A 21475-nucleotide genomic window follows, 5' to 3' on the forward strand; every position below is an offset into this window, starting at 1 on the left:
CAAGCTTTCACAATCACATTTGTAAAGTACCCAAAAATGTTATCACTCTCGTGTGATAAAGAAGGAAGACATGATGATCTGCTTTGTATTTCATGTAACTGTCACACACAGGGCCCATTGGACCATAGGACATCCAGGGGGTGGGAAGGGACCTCAGGAGGTCTCTGTTTCCACCTCATGATCAAATGAGGCTCACCTGTGGAATTCAGAGCAGGTCATTCAAGTGTTCATCCTTTTCATGCAAAATACAAGACATAGGAATTCTGACACTAAGCCATCTTTTCTTTCTGCTACATGAGGAATGGATTGGTGTCACTTTGTGGAGTAATTCTGAATGAACTATAGGTTGTTTTTAACTAAATTGTTGCTAATGATCCCCTAAAGTGCCCAGATGGAAAAGATGTTTCCTCCACAGAGATCCACAAACTCATGGCACTGTATCTGGCAACCAGAATTTACTATATTTCACTTTTCTATTTTCTTCCTCTTCTTTTTTCCCCTTCTCAATTTGTAGTTGTAAAACATAAGTTATTGGCTTAACGTAACAAAGGGAGGTTATTTTTGCCTTTTAAAATTAACTTTGATGTTTGGGCATGGCTATGGTTAATCGTGTTCTACTATTCAGATGCTGATGAGTGAGGTGTGCAGTTATCACCAGAGAAACACTACTTTGTAGGAAAATATAGTGGTGCATAATGGGAAACCATACAAAAGGTATCTCACAGAGGAAAGTGTTACTGAGAGATCTGCAAATCAGTGTTTTAGGTGGGAAGTAGTTTTGAAGTTCATACAATGATTAGAGTTGCAAATAAACGCAATGATCTCTCTCTGCACATTGTTCTGTTGTAGGCATCGAGCTGATCTGTGAAAAGGACATTGACCTTGCAACACAGGTTCAAGAGCTGCTGGAATTCCTTCATGAGAAACAGCATGAGCTGGAGCTTAATGCTGACCAGACTCACAAGAGGTTAGAGCAATGCCTACAGCTCCGGCACCTACAGGCTGAGGTCAAGCAGGTGAGAGTTTTTAACTGTGCTCTGAGTTCTTAAAAATGTTTTCAGCCATTACACTGCATGGTAAACCAGTATCTGCCAAGCCACACAGTTTTAGGTGGATGATCTTAATCCCTCTTTCCTCAACAGTACTTGATTTGCTGACCAACTACAGCACAATCCTTTACAAATAAAGAAGGGTTTTGTTTCACATCATGGCTTCATGAGCAGTTATGGGAATTCTATAGGGAGCAGAACTCTCAGCTTCTCAACTGGAGTATGCTTCATACTGTGTTCTGGAAATAGACAATTTGACCTGGGATCCAGGCTGAAGTTTTGTGGAGAACTGCCCAAGAGCAAAGGATAACTGAGCCATGATATCTGAGCAAAAAATTGCAGTAGTTTCACCCTTTTGTTTATTGCTACACATTTGGACTAAAGGAATCTTTAACATCATCTGAGTGAGATAAAAGCTTCAATCTGTGGTCTCTGTGCTAGGATTTGCTTAACTATCTTAGCACTCTGATGTTCCCTTTCTTCCAGATTTCATTCTAGTGATGGTAGTCGTGTTCTGCCTCCTGTGTTTTCCCTCGGTATTTTATTTGGGTGCCTCATATTTCAGTATTACACTACACTTCCTGCTACAGAGGTGACTTTATGCTTCAGTGTAGTGCTCATGTCTGGATTGTAATATGATCTTGGTATCATTAGAAAGAACTGGCAGATTTTTCCAGACACTGGTGTATTCAGGTTTCCATTTTGCCAGTAGAAATGAGGGGGAAAAAAATAATGAATATACTGAGTGTTCCCTAACTGCGATCACAGTTATTCCTTCTTCAGAAATGAATTTTTGAGTGGTATTTTATCTGCATTCTTTTTACCACTGCTGGCAAAACATCCTGCGCTCCTAGACAGCTTGCAAGCTAGAAGCTGGCAGCACCAACATCGATGCACACATTTGCTTTCAGAGTTCACTTCGATTTAATATTTTGCAACCATAAGTGAGACTTGCACAGAACTCTTCTGAATTTTGATTTTCAAAACGTGGTTGATTTGTGTTCCTGATCATTCTAGGGACTCTCCTCATAAAGCTCTGCAGCTCTACAGAGTGTAGCTTTCTTCTGTAAAAGAGATCCTCTCTATGATATTCATAATCACCACACTGATGTCAGAATGTCACTTTTTTCTGAGGGTTCCCAAAGTTTTTTGGGCACTACTTTAGTAGCTAGGCTTAGAGTTCTGTGCTGTGGTTAAATGTCTAAGTTGAGCCATTTTAGTTGAAGACAGAAGGTAGAGAGGAGCAGTACTTGTAGCTGACTGGGTCCCACTGACCCCACTGACCAGGATGACGCACATGTTGGTCAGTCCTGCGGTGCTCACACAGCCATGCAGTGCAATGCAGCACTCTGCAGCTACCTAATGTTACATGCTTCACTATCAAGAGTATTCTGGGCTTTCCTATTCTGCAAACCAAAATCTAACCAAAGGAAATAGTTTTAGGATTGAAATATCTAATGCTGTGAGAGAACAAACAGCTGCCTTGAATTAGTGTTTTCTTAACATAGCTTGGGACCATCAGAACTTTTATTACTGTGCGACCTTTCAGCAAGCCAATTGTGAAGAATCATTGTATTTGTTCAGCTGAGTAATAAGAACTCCTTTGTTTATTAACCTATAAATTACCACAGCTACAGTTTCTCTTGACAAGAGCCAAGGTAAAATATATCTGTGCTTTATCTATTTGGTTTCCTGGAGATGAGTCATATTCTCAACCATTTAGTGAAATTGGGAAATATATTGATTTTGGCTTGCAGTTCAGCTCCACTCTGGTCCAGATTTCCTTCACTTTCATTTTATTGCATCTGAGATGATGGGTGATCTCATTACCAAATTTCACTCACTCTTGCAAATCATCTGAGATTTGGTTGCCACCAGACACCTACTGTAGCTGTGCTTACATTCTGCTGACATAGGAAAATTGGTCAAGGCTGCTAAATGTACATGTGTTTGCATTTTGATATAATGACTAGTGGAAATACGAAGTCGTTTAACTGTCTCTATCTATTTAAGTTTCATTTAGGAGGGTTTCTGCTTTAAATCATACGCACCCAAGGTTTGAATGCCTGGACAATGAGTTGAAGTCTGGGGCTGTAAAAGAAGAACGATTCAGAGTGAGATGTTCTGTGAGCTGCTTTACAGTGCAAGTGGTATAGACCAGTGATTCACAAACTCTTTGTTATTCAGAAAGATCCTTCCCAAGGCTGATTTCCCCTCACTTGGATCCCCTTAGCTTCTGACAGGAACTACAGAGCTTGGATCGCTTACATGAAAGTAATGGTGCAATAGAGTTGTGGAGATCACTTTCAAGAACAAGCTGTCTTATGCTGTGCTAGCAGCTATTTGCCTTCCAAATCCCCTCACTTTTCATCTTTGTGGGGAATTTTTTGTGTTTGCTTTGTTTTGTTTTGTTTTGTTTTTTAGATAAGTGTTGAACATCACATAATATAATCCCAGATACTGTCAAAGTATCACATCACACTTATGTTCCAGGTTTTTACTTACAAGCGTATTTGGAAATCTTTATTCACCTTTTATCCACCCACCGTTATTCTTTTGGCATTAGATTTGCTTCCAGGTGAGTGTGCCCATAGGATGACAGCACTCACTCATTTGAGGGATACTGAAAAACTGGCTTTTTCTCTATTTAATACATCACAAAGTTCCTGGAAACTGGAGTAGAGTTTTGAACATGGCTGAAGTTTTGAAAGTTGAAGTTGTGTAAACATCAGCCCAAATGAAGGCTGCTGCTGCCCAGGGGGCTCTGCCATATCCTGTTTGTGTTATTTGGGGGGAAAATAAAATCAGTGAATTTACTGCTTTTTTAGCATGCAGACTCTGTGTTTTCTACAGCTTAAGTGGCCCAAGCCACCATGTATGACAATATATCAAATGTGAGATGATGCATTGCTTTATGACATACTCACCTCAAGTCTTTCCTGGATATGCCCATCTTCTTTAACTTCAGCTTTTGGTGCCATGAAGTAGGCAATAATGTAGCCTTCTTGTCTGATGGATTATACAAACTGCCAGCCAAGAAAGACTGCCATATGATAACCTGTTTTCTTTTCCTCTAAATCTTTGTTGCGTTTCCCACAGGAACAATAATACCTGCTGATGAAAGAGAGAAAGCTGACAAATGAAATCTTCCACACTGTTGTAGTGAGCAGATGTAATTTCCTACAAATCAGGGTCAGCTACACGTGTTGATGGTTCCTCTTTATTTCTCCTAGGGAAAACTCATTTTCCTGCCCCACAGGGAACTGAATGGCTCTGAGTAGGGTGATGCATGATGTAGGGATAAAAAACAAAGCAACTGAAAATCCCTATTTCTTACAGACAATTTAATGGATCAGTCAGTGAAAATGATGGCACAAAAGGGAAATTACTATGTAGAATATTGCGGCAAAGTCGATTTTGGAGCTTTGTAAATCACAAGCTAAATTTAGGGCAGTGCACGGGCAGTCAGGATTTCTTGTGCATCTGTGAATTGAACTCAACAACTTTCTGGCTTCATTGGAATAATTTGACACCCACACAGGTAGAAATTAGGCTTTGAGCCAACACAGCAAATAACTTGCATGTGCACTCTGGGTACTGATTTTTCAAAAGCACATCTTAAAATAGCAGAAAATGTTGCTGTTTAAATAAATGAACAAATACAAGCTTGATAGATTAATTACATACATTTGGAATTTGATTCTTTAGTCAAAACAGTGCACATTTCATGTCTACAGGTAATGTGAATGTCTCTGAAGTAAAGCTCTTTGACTAAATATAAAATGCAAGACATGGAGTTTCTTCCTAGCTGTGAATGCAGGTGGAAACTCCAACTGCATCTTAAGTGTGTGTTAGATGAAACCAACTGCATCTTCACCTCATTCCCTGAGCTCTGAGTTTTGCATGAAAGAAATGCAAACAAGTGGAGCAGAAGAGAGCTGCAGTGTGACCCAGCGAAGTCCATAACTCTGCGTAGAAATTAGAAAATACCATAGGATCATACTGTAGAATCATATCCTGGGGTTGGGAGGGACCTTAAAGGTCTTCATGTTTAACTTCAGACTTCCTTGATTGTGCTTTATGGTTTTGCTATGAAGCGTTTGCATAGCGGAATAGTTGTTGTTTTTTTTTTTATCAAATCTTGGAAATGAGAGTCCTTTGCCATCTGAATATCCACATATAAATACTTTCCAAGTTTTTATTCCTTATTAATAGCTTCTGCAGTAAGAACTTTCTCTCTGACAATTTCTGTCATTAAGTTTCTTATTCTGGGATTTATTCCTGCTCACTGATTCAGCATGAGACAACGTTGGGAAAAATACCTTTTTACTGGTTGGTCTGAGGCATTGTCTGATGAGTGACAACAGAAATCTTTGTATTGAAGCACTCCTTCCACAAGCGCATTCTTTCTTTGCAGGTGCTTGGCTGGATCCGGAATGGTGAATCAATGCTGAATGCAAGCCTTGTCAATGCGAGCTCCCTCTCTGAGGCTGAGCAGCTCCAGCGAGAGCATGAGCAATTTCAACTGGCCATAGAGGTAACATGAGCAAATTAATTTGATTTCTTCTTCCCAGGTGAACAGCATGCAAGAGGTTACCTCTTGGGCATCAGTCATGGCTTGCTTGAGGAAGGGAAGGATAAAAACTTCAGAAAATTGACTTTGCATTAAAACCATAATGCAGCCAGAGGTTAAGAGTGCAATAAATTATTTATCATCTACAGCTATTTTTTTCTGCTGTCAGGTATCAGCCCCTCCATTCATGAAAATGACACCCATCTTCTGATCATTTCTTTGGTAAAAAGCCATAACATTAAAATTCACAAAGTGATCTGTAGGCAGGAGAAGTTCATGGAGTCATTCTCCATGATTTGCTGATCATTTCAGAGCGTTCATTTGTGAGGATCTTTGATACTGGGTAATGCTCTCATTGGGAGATGATTGATTCAACTGTTCTGTTTTTGATGTTCATTCAAACTCCCCCATCCTCAAATAATCCTTTCTCTTTAAGCATGAGGTAGGAAGGGCTGAACTGAGCTGAACTGAGCTCATGGCCCTGCTTGCCCTGGAGTAGCACATCTGTTCAAGCTGGCCCTCGACAATTAATTCTCTCACTCGTGCTGTAGGGACATGGCAGGAAGAATAGCGCCTTCTCTCAGCTCCTTTGCTTTGGATGAGAATGTAGTGGAATATTACTACCTCACCTCAGCAAGGGACTGTGGTGAATCACAGAGTTGTAGAACCATTAAAGTTAGAAAAGACCTCTAATATCATCTAGTCCAACTGTCCACCCGTCACTACTAAGCCCACAGAGCTCATGGTTTGCATCACGACTTTAAACACTTCAGTATGAACATGCTATACACTTGCAGGGTGTAGGTACATGTGAGAGGGCACATTGCTTCCTCCTGTTCTTGTTTAGCACGGTGTAAATGGTTCCCCATCTTTCTGTTAATTGCTACAAAGCAAAGAATTGTTTGGCAAATCCTCTTCTGTGGTTTGAAAAGCTAAATCAAAACTAAACCAAACTTGAAGCTATGAAAATAATATTCCCGTAGTGGAGATTTTAAGAGGTGAGCAAAACATGAAGACTCCTTATGTCTACTGGTAAACTTCAATGCAGTCAATATGCATTATAACATAGTAAGTATAGATGTTAGGAAATGACCCACTTTCATCCAGCTCCAGTCAGTCAGGAAGGAGCAGCTGTGGCAGCTCCTAAAGGGAAAAGGAAGGGATTTCCTATCAATGCTGTATGAGCTGGTAGGTACACGCCATACTGACTGCAGCCACTGCCAGACAGCAGTGGGGGACGAGATACCCAGCAACAAGCTGTGTTGTTGCAGCTTGCTACTGTTGGGAAAGGGCTTGGATCTGTTGGGAAATGCAGAGGGAGAAGTGGGCTACAGCACCATGAGGGGAAAATAAGTTTTCAAAGGGAGAAAACACTAGATTAAATATTTAAACTGTCCAGAGCTCAATATGGGGAAGTGATCAGCAAAGCACACAGGGCAGACAGTCCTCTAAAGGCATGCTAGATGTGGAATTGATTTTCAGTTAAAATCCTTTAAAGTCTATTTAAAATAAGTATTACGACTCTAACATCAGTACAGCAGCTGGATATTAAATTTAACCAGTTGTTCTTGAACATCTCCCTAAATATTTCTGCCAAGTATTAATCCTTTTTTTTTGCTAATAGCTTTCCTTACATTGCATAATTCACCAGTGTATCACCAGATGATTTCAAGTGTCTTTCAGGGTTCAAGGATTAGATCATAAATGTATCACATGAGAATTTATCAGCAGCAGTTACCACTGAGATGCAGAACAGAGGAGACTTTGGGAGATTTTAGTGCTTCTGTTCAGAAGATTAAAATCAAATACTGGACTAAACCTGAACACGATTACTTGGGGGCTGTGAAAGGCTGGAGGCTATTTTCCCCTCAGCAACCTACAAAGGAAGCTTTAACCACCATTTGCTTAAATCAGAGATGCTGATGCAGGCTGGGGAATGGGACAGATCACTCAGTCCTGCCTGTAATCCCTGATGCCCATGCCAGCAGACTACCTGGGAAGAATCAAACTGGGGTGATTAGGCCTAGAGTTTACCAGCTCATTGGGGTCTGCCTTTACTGCAGTGTGTGTGTGATGCAGTCAGCACTGAGCACAGATGGGGTGGGAGCTCAGCACTGTTGCTGCCTGCACTGGGGCTGTCCAAAGGGATCCACCAGGATTCCCATCCTCACCCAGGCTGTTGTCCTAGGAGCAATGGCTGCCCAGTGCAGCTAACCCATCTCGGCCAGTGCTTGCTTGTGCCAAGCTTTAATTGCAAATGTACGTGAATAACTGAAGCTAGAATGCTTTGCAGAAATGAACTGTTAACTGGAGATAACCAGAAATGTTTCACTCTCTCACATCTCCATGCTCACACCTCACTTCACCTTTCTACCATAAATCTGGCACATCTGTACAACCTGTCTCTCCTCTCATCGTGCACAGTCCCTCTTTCATGCCACTTCCTTACAGAAGACACACCAGAGTGCCCTGCAGGTCCAGCAGAAAGCCGAAGTGCTGCTGCAGGCTGGGCATTATGATGCTGATGCTATCAGAGAATGTGCTGAAAAGGTGGCCCTGCACTGGCAACAGCTGATGCTGAAGATGGAGGACAGGCTGAAGCTGGTCAATGCGTCAGTGGCCTTCTACAAAACCTCTGAGCAGGTGAGCAGTGCTGTGCGATTGCTTACAGTCTATAGGACCTTTCTGTCAACTTATCAGGGCAAATGTGGTCCTCAGGTACCCTCAGCCACCAAACACCAATGTGAATGCACTCATACATGGCAGAGGTGGTTGATGTGGGCTTTCTACTCTGACCCCAAGTGCAGAGGGTCTTTCGCTGGCCGTGGATCTCACAACATTAGCAAAATGAATTGAAATGACATTCACTCCAGTGGCATAGCAAACAGTGCTCATCCACACAAGGAAACTGAAGGTTGCACTGGTCAAAATCGTGTTTCAACAAGACAAATTGAAGTATACAGTAATTTTCATCTTTAAGTTTTCATTGAAACAGTATGGAAGCCATATATTTATTGACGTGTTTACCCCTAAATTGTCCACTTTCCAAAGGGAAGGATTTCTGAAATCCTACCATTTCAGTTTCAAGTCCTCATGGCATCAGAGTTCATTTTAAAGAATGTAAATCTTCATTTCCTTGAGATCTCTTTGCCATCAATCACTTATTTTGTGAGCAGCAATAGCCAATGTTTTCATTAGTAGTAAGACACCACCATGCCTAAAAAGATGCCAAGACATGAAGTGGTTTCTCTTAAATCCATCTGCAGCACAGATAATTACAGCAGTAACCACTGAATGCAGACATAACTTTACTTCATTCCAGGCATCCATGAACTGTAAAACACATTCCAATTGGCTGCTTGTACAGTAGGATTATTTATGCATCGCATAAACTGATGCAACTTTACTGTAGTCAGTAGTGAGAATTAATGTTGTAGTATGGATTCTCAACTAGCCTGTAATTTACTGCAGCTGGGCAGTCTGTTAGTGTGGACACTGCAGGAACCTGTGCTTTAATAAAAAGAAGCATTGGCTTTCATTTAAATTTCTATTGTTATCAACATGCAGTTAGTTCCTCAATTTGACAACCAGATTTGGAAAGTTTTTTTAACAGAGCTAAAGATGTCATTGAGGACTGAGATAATGTTTCCATAACATCGATGCAGGAAAAGATCCTTGGGCCACTTATTGGTGTCGTTTGTTTAATGCATTTTTAAGAGTGCTTAAAATTAATTTGTTCCTTATAATGAATGTCTTTCCCTGTGAAGGGTTTCAAATAGATTTACAGTCCCTGATGCACTCAGGATTGAAAAGAATTACAGCTGTTGGAGGATTGTGAGAAATGAAAACCATTAAGGGATTCATTAGTGCTTTAGACAGTCAAATGTGCTGGCCAAAATATGCAGAGCCAGTGATTTATCAGTTTGGTCTCTTTTCCTATTTCCAAGTCGTAGACAAGCATACTGCAGTGCCTACTAGTTCGTTGATGAGTTGTGTCTGTTCAGCAAATGGCTGGGGCAAAGATCATTCAGTCTTGAGTGCTCATAAACTTGCTGCTTTCTCTCGGGCTCCATGATCTGTGACCCTTAGCAGTATGATCCCTGACAGGATGGCAGTAATTCATTGGATCCTGAGTTCTTTGAGTACCTGGAAATGCGGCTAGAATAGTAGCCAGAGAGTCTGTCCCAACCAGCCAAACTTCTTCATGCCTGTCCTCCCCAAGAGCACTATGCTCTACTTATAACTGATGCAGCCCTCTCTATTAGATAGTCCCATTTCTCTCTAACTTCATTAACCAAAGTGATCACAGAGTACCAAGGTTCTCAAGAGCCAAGAAATTAAAGGGAAATGCTTTTCTGTGCATAAATAATGTGGGGCATTTGATCTGCAGTATGGGTGATCCTGGAGTCTCTTCCAAACTATGCTCTTAAGCACATGGGATCCTCTGAATTATAACCTGTGTTCATATCAAGGTTGCAGGAGTGAGCAAGAAGAGGGTGAACATGGTTAGCTGGACCCCCAGCAATAACTGAGTGGATGTTGACTAACCCCAGAAGAGAAGGGAGAAGTTTCTAATGCGCAGGAAAATTTTTACTGTTTTTCCTGTGTCTGCACAGGGCACGGAGAGTTGCCCTAAGTATCTGCAGTGCCTTGTCCAAGCCTGCTGCACACAGCTTTCAGACTGCACTTGTTCCCATTACTGCACCAAGATAGAAGATCCTTTTGTAAGCCCTTTACAGTGGAACACCTGCATCCACCTGGGTTTCGATGCTGATTTAATGTCTATTGTTATCCATAAGTCTTTGCAAAAGCTGTATAAGGAGTAGCTAAGATGCAGCTGAACAGAATTAGTTCCAGCTTCAGACTTGTTTCAGGAAAGCATTCAAGCATGTGTTTTTCTTTAAGTGGGTGCTAAGTTCCTTGACTTGGTGGGATTTAAACAGACCTAAAGCACCCTTCAGGAACTGGGATTGTGTTCTGAATGATCCACTGGGACCAGACTGACCCCTGCAACCTTTTGAGCTTCCCTCCTTTCTCCTTTAGAAAAGAAGAAGGATTTATCACCTCTAAGCCAAATGAATTGCATCTCAAATGGTACAGATTGCTGTGGGCAAGAATAACTAGTAGATCATTCTGTCCAGGGCCCACTTCATAGCCTTTTACCCATATACCATGGCCGATAGTCTAAAATGTTTAGTTCTGAATTATTATTTTTTGGTACATAGACTTTTACTGACTGTGTTTCTCCTTGTTATGACTGTGGATAACTGAATTGCTGTGCTCTGGGTATGTTTCAGGTGTGCAGTGTATTAGAGAGCCTGGAGCAAGAATACAGACGTGATGAAGACTGGTGTGGAGGTCGAGATAAACTTGGGCCAGCTGCTGAGATAGACCACGTCATCCCTCTGATCAGCAAGCACCTGGAGCAGAAGGAGGCTTTTCTCAAGGTCTCAGCTTAGTTCCACAATAAATCAGAAAATCTCCCCATTAGGTAGTCAATTTAGAGCACTGTTGGTGAGATTGAGATGAAGCTCTGAGGCATAATTCCAGTTCAGTTACTGGCTGTCTGTCTGAGCCCTAGGCTAATTCCACACTGTTATAATAGTGGTGATAAGCATTATTGTCAATGTTTATCTCTGAGAGATGTCATCAGGACTAATTAGTGATATTTGCATTGCACTTGGAGGATGCTATTTATTATGTTGGTTCAAAGCATTTATTCTCAATGTTGCGTTATAAATGACAGAATTTTGGTGCTGGCTTATACAAATCATTCAGAATGTCAAATTCTGTCCTCCAAGCCAGTAAGTGCAGAACTGCTAACACCTGAAGCCATTGTGCCTCTATAGGGCAGCACTGGGCTGGAGACTGAGCTTTCCTCCTGCCTTCCAGGTGCTGCTCTGTAAGAACAGCAGAGCCAACACTGATAACTCATCTGACAGGCAGCCTCACACCTTGCTATAAAGTGATACACAACATGAAACTACTCTGGCTTAAGAAACAGTTCCTCTAGACTGCGCTTTTGGAAGCAGTGAATGCTCTTTTTGAGAGAGGGGTTAGCTCTGGTTAAACTGAAGATGTAGGGGAGGTGCTTGTTCTTTAAAACCAGATACTTGATTAATGTCATTAATTTGCCTTAAGATATGAAATCAACTGCTGAATCCAAAATGACTCATGTATTTTAATACATTCATGAGGCTGTAAGTTTCTTATCTGAGTTTGTTGACTCTTAGAGGAAGCTCCTCCATTTGAAAGAGGCATACATCTCCCTGCAAAATAGGCAGAGCTTGAGTATCTTTTGCTTTCTTTCTTTGTCTTTACTAACTCTTCTTGACGGGGGCCATTTTCCTTAGGCTTGCACACTGGCTCGAAGGAACGCCGAGGTATTCCTCAAGTACATCCACAGGAACAATGTCAGCATGCCTGGAGTTGCAAGCCATACACGGGGGCCTGAGCAGCAAGTGAAAGGTTGGTGCACTGGTGTATGACAGCACTGGAGCTCTTCTTTGCTTCTCCCTGTACTAAGTTCCAAAAATGAAAAAAAGAACCTCAAGCTTATTTGGCCATAGGATTTTGTCCCTGGAATCACACTCCCACATCACACCATCTACCTGTGGGTAGTTTCCTTTGGTCAAAAGAGCACTGTTTACCATCAAACTATACATCTGAGATGTTTGAAGTGTTTCCACTTCTCTGCTAAATTAAACATTTGTTAATCTGTGCCTTAGCAATGCTGTAAGGCTCTGATAAGAGTGAGCGAAGCAAATCCGCAGAACTAAAGCACTGTATTATTATTATTGGCTGGCTTACAAGCTGCAGGAAGAGACAGGTTAATAGCAGTGCAGCCATTATAACATGTGGGAGGGATGGGAACTGCAGTTACATACAGAAGATGAAAATGGTGCTACTGAAAATATTATTTTTCTTCCTTTCTATTAATACCAGCTCTGCAGTGTTATTCTGACTTTGGTCTGTTTTTCCCCTACTACTGTGTCAAATATTTTTTGGAGTTGCTGTGAACTTCCATTCCCTGCAGCTGAAAATCGTGGGAAAATTATTTGAACACTTCTTCAGCGAGTCCCTATGTATGTGCTTGATATAAGCTTCAGTGTTCTTCACTGCTCTTGTTTGGAAATATTTGCATATTAGTCTTGTTGTAAGTCAGATGTGTAACTCACTTGCTTAGTGAGCCTATCAACAGAAAATCTTTGGAGTGGACACTTTAGTTCAGAATAAAAGCATTGCTTAATAGGACACTTACAGCACGTCTAGAGCTAAGACATCAAAATAGAACAAAAGTAGCTTTATTTGACCCAAACTATTTATACAGGGAACTGATCAGTATATTCAGAAAGGGCTTCAGGGAAGAGAGATTATTTACATGGTGCTGTAAATGCTCATAATAACTCACTGTAAGGGATCGATGAGCCAGACCCGTTGTTTTAATACAAAATAGTGTGGCTGCTGCACAGACTGCATGAGCCTCTGCCCCCTCTAGTGGATGCCACAGTAGCATATCCTCCTATACCAGATAACCCTGCAACACCACTTTTTCATTACTGCTTTTTAGAACAATTCCTTTGAATCAATACTTGTTTTAATATATACGATCTCAGGGGTGCTGTTCTTGGGAGTGCAGTCCAGGCAGGGTGAGTGAATTCAGTTTTTTTATGGCTAATTTCTGTATGCATACACAGAATCACTAACCATGCAGTTCCTTTGCCCTACAGCCATCCTGAATGAGTTGCTGCAGAGGGAGAACCGGGTCCTTCACTTCTGGACCCTGAAGAAGCGGAGATTAGATCAGTGCCAGCAGTACGTTGTCTTTGAGCGCAGTGCCAAGCAGGTAAAAAACCCCACTGCCTTTCTGTGCTGGCAGAGTGTAAATATGTTTTATTTTATTGAGCTCTAATTGAATGAGAAGACTGCCTTCTCTCTCTTCAGATTTTTCTTTCTGAAGATAGAATCCCCTACACGCCTTTTTCTCCTAGGAAACATCACCTTTTGTGTCCTTTCCCATCTGCTTTAATTATTGTGTTCTTTTTATGTCTTCCTAGAAAGCATTTTAATACACACAATATTATGGCTCATTGTTCTGATATCCATTATTTGGCAGTTTATTTTGTTGGAGGATTAGTTCTTGAAATATAAATAATATTTGTTTTGGTTCTTTTCTTTTCCTTTTTCCTTTTGACATTCACAGGCCTTGGACTGGATCCAAGAGACAGGCGAATATTACCTCTCTACTCACAACTCCACAGGGGAATCAGCAGAAGAAACTCAGGAACTCTTGAAGGAATATGGGGAATTCAGAGTACCTGCAAAGGTAAGGAATGATATTAATCTAATTGTGACCTCTGTCTTGGTCTATGTTTATGGCCCTATCAATGCCTTAAATCTTTGTGATAACATTCTCTTGATTTTGAGTTTTCATCCTGAAACTCCTGACCCAAAGACAAATGTCTTTTGTCAACTGTGACTTTTCATTTTTAGCAAGGCATGGGTACAAAACTGAGGTAGTCTCCCCCTCAGCCTGTACTGGTTATGGAGCATTTTGCACTGATCAGAATGAAGAGAAACTCCATTTGCATGTAGGGCACAGCATCCTAATGGAACATAGCCAAATTCTGTCCTCAGACAATCTTACAAGAGTGATGTGGTGTGCTGTGGAGTGATGGTCATCTTGAATCCCCTCTTTCTTCCTTTTAACCTGGAGAGGTTCAGGGGATTCTCATCATGTCATATAAATGCCTGAAGGGAGGATACAAAGATGACAGAGCCAAGCTCCTTTCAGAGGTGCCCAGGAGCAGAACAAGAGGCCTCTGAAACAGAGGGGGTTTCTTCCAACTATCAGGAACCACTTCTGTGCTATGAGAATGGCTGAGCACTGGTACAGCTTGCCCATATAGGTTGTGGTTTCTCCTTGGAGGTCTGCAGAAGTCACCAGGACATGGTCCTGGGCAGCCTGCACCAGATGAGCCTGCCTGCACAGGGATTGGACCAGATGGACCCAGAGGTCCCTTCCAATCTCAACTGTTTTGTGATTCTGTCATCACAACCACCATTTGTTTCATTAATTCCAGCTGGACTGATTATAGACGATCATTTATCTTTTTCCACTGATCCCAGTGAAGTACTTTAAATAAATGGGTTTGTAAACTCAAGGGTGAGCATAAAGCAAAGCTGCATTACCAAGAATCTATTAATGTATATGGAACAATTCTCAGAAATCTGATGGGGTTTACAGAGTTGGTCCTGCTTCAGACAAATTAATTCAAACCATAGGTAATTCACAGACAGTGAACTCACAGGGGTATTAACAGTCACTGATAAGGATCTAAACTGCAAAGTCAGGCTGCAGCAGGACCACAGCTTCACTGTCGTGTAGCTTCATTTTCCTGTGTCCTGAAATTGATCTTCTGTAATCCTTAAATTCCTCATTAGGCTGTCTATGCTTGCTTGGGTTGGATTCACAGGCTTTATCTTCTTCTTGTCCTTTTCCTTTTTCCTGAGTTTGCACATCTGTGAAGAAAAAAATAAAAAGAGATAAATAGTAGTGGGCTGAAATTAATTTAATCAGACAGGCACCATGCAACATTTCTCAAACAGAACTTCTCCAACTGTCAGCTATCTACAGTCATTCCAATTATCATTCAGTTTGGATCAGGCAAATCCCATTGTGTCCTGGAGCATCCAAACTACTCATGATGTAACCTAGAATTAAGTTTTATACCTTGATCCTTACTGACCGTTAATGGCCATTCCTTCCACTGACACAACTAGTCCTGCTCCCTTGAGCTGTGTTACATCTCTCTTGGACTGCTGACCTATAATTTTTCCAAAGCCACGTGCAACCTGGTAAATGTGAGTCACTTCCAGATGATGATATTCTCAAAGTAAGCTGTAACTGAAAGCCTTCCTGATCCCAGTACCTTTCTGGCCAAAGCAAATGTTTGGATAGCAAATACAGTAGTAGCATTTGGGAATGAGACACCCTTTTATTTGACGGGAAGTCAGATTTTTACTCCTTAACTAACTTCTTTACTACTTATAAGCAAAGCTTAACTACTTACCTTATTTGTTAGGATGGCCTCTGATTCTCCTGTTATTTTGTCATTGAAATTTCTATGAGGCTTCAAACAGGAAACTAAACTCGGGAAAACAAGAATTTGACATGTACTTGTCCATTTGTAGTCATTGTAGTCAGATTGCTGGTAACATCAGGCACTTGACAGCATGTCTTATGTCTGGTAAAGGGGATAATTCTCCTCATCTGAAGAGCAGCACATCACTATGTCAAGGGACTCAATTAATTCTCCTTTCACTTTTGAGGATTAGCGTGTGTACTACAGCTGGAGTTCAATCTGTACAGTTGGTAACTCTTTCTATAAGCATTCTGCGCTTCATCTGGCTTAAACAGAGTTCAGGCACCCTCAGTAGATTTGGAATCTGTGCTAAAATTTATGACTACCCGCTGTGCCAGGTTTGCACAAAGTTCCTCTGTATGAAAGCCATGATGACTAGGAGGCAATCAGACCCAAATGAAATAGAAAAGACCTCTGGAAGATGATGGAGGCTCAGTGTATGTTTTGGAGTTCAGGCATCTTTTACTTCATAATGTTCCAACTGGCACTACGTTTCTGATGCAGAGAGTAGTGATTCAAACTCCCTTCCTGGCCTGATGCAGTGTGTTAATGACCTGCCTGCACAGGTCTGCAGAACCACATAGGTACAGATTGAGAGTAACGTGGTGTATTTTATGAGGTGTAATTTTAAAATCCTGTCTTCTACCCCAAGGCTTACAATACCCCTAAAAAGCTTTTTGTTATGAGGAGGAGATGTCTCTAACTACCAGCATGTTTTGTGTTTGCGTGTGGTTTCAAATGACTTGACTTTCTATATCTCCTGCAGCTACATAAGTGTCCTTATGAAAATGTCATTCCTTTCATGTTTTACTGGGCAAAGTTTAAAGCATCTGATTCTGCATGATCTGAAGTACAGATGCTGTTTAATAACATATATAAAACTGTGAGCTCTTTCTGATTGCTGTGTGAAATAAAAGTGAAGGAAATAATGATAGTGTAACATAACCGAGGACCATATTTTGGGCAGCAAACAAAGGAGAAAGTGAAGCTCCTCATCCAGCTGGCTGACAGCTTTGTAGAAAAAGGACATATACACGCCACTGAAATCAGGAAGTGGGTCACCACCGTTGACAAACGCTACCGTGACTTCTCTCTCAGGATGGGGAAATACCGCTACTCCCTGGAGAAAGCCCTTGGAATCAATACAGAGGTACTGTAAGTCCATGTCCTTCTGAGGTTTCATACCAAATCTGAAAGTCACAGAGGGAAGAGAAGGCTATGAAATGAATGTTGCCAGTTATCGCGTGTCTATTAGAACCTCTTAAAATTTAGTCAGCCTCAGGACTGCTCTTTTTGATGATAAAGAGGTTTTTGTGACATATTGGTGATAGGAGGAGGAGACAGATGGAGATCAGAGAGAATTTCTGAACTGGTTGCACTATTCTCTAGGAGACCATCCAGCTACTGTGAAGGAAGGGGGAATGCATTATTTGAATAAAAGTCTATATTAATTTTATCATGAGACATAAATATTACTTCTGTGCCATTATGTTGAATTAGAGCCAGGCTTTGACTGTAAGTTTCCATTCTCTCATCCTTTAAATGAATGAAGAATTGGTCACCAACCTCATCTCTAACCTCTGCTAAGTGAAACAGAGCAATACAAGACTCATAAAAATATGAACCCCCTGCAATTTCCTGGCCACAAAAACAGTTGCAAACCTGTCAATCGGTCACCCTCAAAGTAAAGTATCAAAGATGAATAAATTCCCTCACACCCTGAAGATAAATGTACTCTTCCTTGTTGAGCCTCTGGTTTACACAGTTACTGACCACTTCCTTTTATCCCTTCTTACGCATTTAATCTCCCAGCCACGATGCATTTTACACAACAGTAGGCTTGCAATGGACTTAAAGTCTGCTCTGTTATTGTTTCTAGGATAACAAGGACCTCGAATTAGATATTATTCCAGCAAGTCTTTCAGACCGGGAGGTAAAGCTGCGAGATGCAAATCATGAAGTCAATGAAGAAAAAAGAAAGTCGGCCAGAAAGAAAGAGTATGTCCCAAAACTCACTGAGAGTGCCATGACACATTATCTAAAAGTGATTCTATGATATCTGCATGACCAGAATGGGCTGACAGCCCTTAACTTCTTCCAGCTGTGGAGCTCTTGAGATATGCATACAGTTATACAGCAAAAGCTGTGACTTGTAGGCAAGAGAATCTCCGAACATACAGTTTGAATTTCTTTTGGTTTTAATCAGAGATCAGAGATTACTTTTAGAAAGGGAAAGGAGGGAGATGAGGACTTTGATCAGCTCTAGATGTCATTGAGATGCTTCATTATAGTGATTTCTTTCTGGCTGTATGTGACGGCTAAAATGAACGGGATGACTTTCTCATATCTGTGAAGTAGTCAGTAGCATTTCTCCTTCAGAGGGCAATGGTTATTAAAACATTGAGCATTAGAACATTGGGACACCCAGCCTGAGACAATACAAATGTGGCTGCTGGAGTTCCCACTGGTTTGGATACCAAGTTGTTGTAACCTCCTCAAATTAGTGATGTCTGCCAATCCCATCAGTGTTGCTGCTGAAATTCAGGTTTCAGGGTGACTTACGATTGCATATTAGTGAAGTTGCAAGTCTTGTCGAGGAATCTCAAGTCTTTTTTCAAGGAAAATAAAATTACTGAAAATCAGCTATTTAAGTTTGACAAGTAGACAGTAAATCACTCCTCAGTTTTGCAAAAATACAACTGAATAGAATTTTATGCAGAAAAGTTGTTTAAAAAATAACCTTACAGGGGACTAGAGTATTAAGTGTTATTTGTTTTGTTGAACTGAAGGGTGCAAAGTGAAGCAGACGAAGGTTTAGAGTAGAAGTCTGTTGATTCATAAAGACAACAGGAAGATGCTGTGTTTTCATTACATTGTCTGTTATGCCCAGCACACCTGAAGTACTTTCTTTTTCCAGATTCATTATGGCCGAACTTCTTCAGACAGAAAAAGCTTATGTCAGGGACTTACATGAATGTTTAGAGGTAAGTTACAGCCTGGAGGGTGCCCAGTACTTTTAGGAAGGGCATGGTAACCTTTGCAGCAGTGGTGTGACAGTACCCACCATTGGTGCCTGACAACAGGGTCATGTCCTGCAGTGGGAGCTGAGTGTGAGTAGAGGGAGCCTGTCACCCCACAGCAGAACTATGCCCTGTGCTCCCCATGTATACCTCTAAAGTCTGCTCCGCTGGGGCCACCTGAGTGTGTCTTTAATTGCTAAGCTGTGCTCATTGTGCAGAGAGTAAGAGCTACCTCCTGAATTCAGTAAAGAGCAGTTTGTGCATTGACCTGAAATCTGTTGGATTCTGAGCTTTTTTCAGTCATGCAGCATTTCCTTAAGAATTTAAATCTCTTACTTTGGATCATCTCAAGCTAGAGATCACCTCGAGCTAAAGGAAGAGCTGGATATGCACTGTCAAATACCTTACCTAGCTCTTCAGCAGGGTAGTTCTGAAAGAGACTGTGATATTCAGGGCAAAAGACAGTGTTTTTTTCTTTAGTGAAATCTGTCAGGTTTCACATTCCTGCAGTTCCAAATGGTTTTTCTGTGTCTGATGCTACTGAAGTGGCAAATCCAGTTTATCTTTCAGTTGTTTCTGCCTGCAGTTCTTGGACAACATCAGCTGGACAGCACAGACAGGTGCCATTGACATGTTTTTGCTTTTTCTCAGACAGCTTCTCAGCATTTAGCACTTTAAATTTCTCTGGGGAGCTTTTTGTGACATTGGAACATCTGTTTTTTTTACCTTATTTGTTTAATCTCGAAGCACATAGTTCCCTTGTCAGCCCATGCCTTTGGCAGATAAACAAGGAGATCTATTTTTTTGCATTGCATTTATTCTCAGAGCTAAGAACTGATGATGTCTTCCAGACTTACCTTTGGGAAATGACAAGTGGAGTGGAAGAAATACCCGCTGGGATCCTTAATAAAGAACACATCATCTTTGGCAATATTCAGGAGATATATGACTTCCATAACAAGTAAGTTTTCCTAACATTTCTGTTGATGTTTGCTGACTAAGGAAACTAAAGGCATGTGTATACTTACACATCTATGTGGTGTTCACTGTGAATGCCTGCAGCAGAATGCACAACAGAATGCAAAGCAATTGATCAAGGTTTGCAAAATAATGTTTGATGTCTTGTTTTGCTTATTTTACAGCAGTGAATTGCATCTTTGTTTAAAGTTTGCCTATGGGTGATTAACAATGTTGAAGTCATATTACACCAATGCTTTGTAGTCCCGTGAGTGCTTTCTGCCTCACAGCACAGTATTTGTGCTTTGCAGAAGAGCTGGACACTGAGGCAGCAGGCCTTCAGCTTTACAGTTGATGAAGGGTGGTCTTCTTGGTGGATGCATCTAACTTCTATCACTTCCTATGCACAAGCACATAACGAGTGATCTTTTTGAAGATTCATTGTCTGGTTCTTCCTAAACACGATGATTTCTACTAAGGATTGTTACATTTTCACTGTAGTTGAGTTGGGCATGGTTATGCACAAATAGCCTTGGCAAGGACACGGTTTGTCCATTGGCAGCACACTCGATTAGCCTCGTAATCAAGATACAACTACCAATCATTAACACTGATCTCATTGGTCATTTTGCTTCTCTTGGGTATTTGATTGTAACTAATGACATTGGTGTCTTCTTTTTTCAGCATTTTCCTGAAAGAACTCGAGAAATATGAGCAACTGCCTGAGGATGTGGGTCACTGCTTTGTCACCTGGGTAATGAAGCAGCTGCTTTTCTTTACTTATTCAAATTAATTCCTCTCACACAGACAGAAACAAGCTGAGAATTGGTGCAAAGGTTATTCCTTGGTGGCAAGGGCTAATCAGTAACAAGAACTGCTTCCTCCTTTGCTCTCCCCTTCCTTAGCTCTTCTCATGAGCAGCAGCATGAAGGCTTTCTGGAGACCTGTTCTTCATCCTGCACTGACCAGCACAGTGCCTACCACTGCTGATTCAACAACCAGTTTAGAAGGATTTTGTCAAACCAGATGTGTATTTAGGGGTGACATTCATTCCTCTGCAAAGGGCCCTGAGAGGAATAAATCATAATCTACTCTCCTTAGGGAATTTTGTCATGCTCAAGGATTTTACAGAGGCACAAACATCATCTTTTATCATCATTTTCCTTCAGAAATTAGTGTCAAACTGTTGAGCCACTTTACTCTCTCATTCCATTACCCACTGCCAGGAATATTTCCAAGAAGGCTTTGAAATCTTGATACTAAGAGTCTTCATGGACACAGGAGGCTACAGTAGTTCATCTGTATGAAAACCTTTCTCTTTTCAAGAAGTTTGCCAGGCAATTCAGCCATCTTCATGTTTTCTCTGCTGGTTTTACATGTTGTAAAGCTGGGAATTAATATTTTTGAAGTCACTATAGAACCTTTTCATTTACCAAAATAGGAGCATACTTGGGTGGTTTCAAATGGGCTTTTGATTTGAAGACATGACACAAATACTGAAGACATTGACACAGAAATATTATTTAAAATGAAAAATATATATCTGTATGAAAAATAGAAACGTTTCCATATAATTCTGTGCAGAATCTTCTTAATGATCTTTAAGGTCTTTTCCAACCTGAGCAATTCTATAATTCTGTTACGTGTTCAGTGCTGTGTGTGCTTATAGACATACACACAATACTGCACACCTAATTGCAGGGTCTTGTTATTTAGATCCTTGGTATGGAA

The 21475-nt window shown here is 41.0% G+C and overlaps 1 protein-coding gene across 25 annotated transcripts in view; it reads left to right on the plus strand.

The window, feature by feature from the left end:
* KALRN (kalirin RhoGEF kinase) overlaps positions 1 to 21475 on the plus strand; it is a 434749-nt gene that overhangs the window by 294448 nt on the left and 118826 nt on the right. For 19 of the 25 annotated variants that reach the window (XR_014947909.1, XR_014947910.1, XM_085552327.1 and 16 more), the window contains 12 exons: positions 850 to 1016; positions 5467 to 5586; positions 8047 to 8265; positions 10920 to 11069; positions 11976 to 12090; positions 13353 to 13468; positions 13826 to 13948; positions 16735 to 16917; positions 17647 to 17765; positions 18685 to 18751; positions 19639 to 19748; positions 20429 to 20498. Coding sequence is in view for 23 of the 25 variants with exons in the window: in XM_085552327.1 (XP_085408453.1) it covers positions 850 to 1016; positions 5467 to 5586; positions 8047 to 8265; positions 10920 to 11069; positions 11976 to 12090; positions 13353 to 13468; positions 13826 to 13948; positions 16735 to 16917; positions 17647 to 17765; positions 18685 to 18751; positions 19639 to 19748; positions 20429 to 20498 (1559 nt within the window). In the remaining 2 variants the exon portion in view is untranslated. The remainder of the gene's footprint in view (positions 1 to 849; positions 1017 to 5466; positions 5587 to 8046; positions 8266 to 10919; positions 11070 to 11975; positions 12091 to 13352; positions 13469 to 13825; positions 13949 to 16734; positions 16918 to 17646; positions 17766 to 18684; positions 18752 to 19638; positions 19749 to 20428; positions 20499 to 21475) is intronic. The other 6 variants (XM_085552329.1, XM_085552333.1, XM_085552349.1 and 3 more) reach the window with 1 other exon arrangement.

This window comes from Coturnix japonica, chromosome 7, assembly GCF_054131305.1.
Source record: "Coturnix japonica strain WE chromosome 7, WE-NBRP24, whole genome shotgun sequence".
Lineage (NCBI taxonomy): Eukaryota > Metazoa > Chordata > Aves > Galliformes > Phasianidae > Coturnix > Coturnix japonica.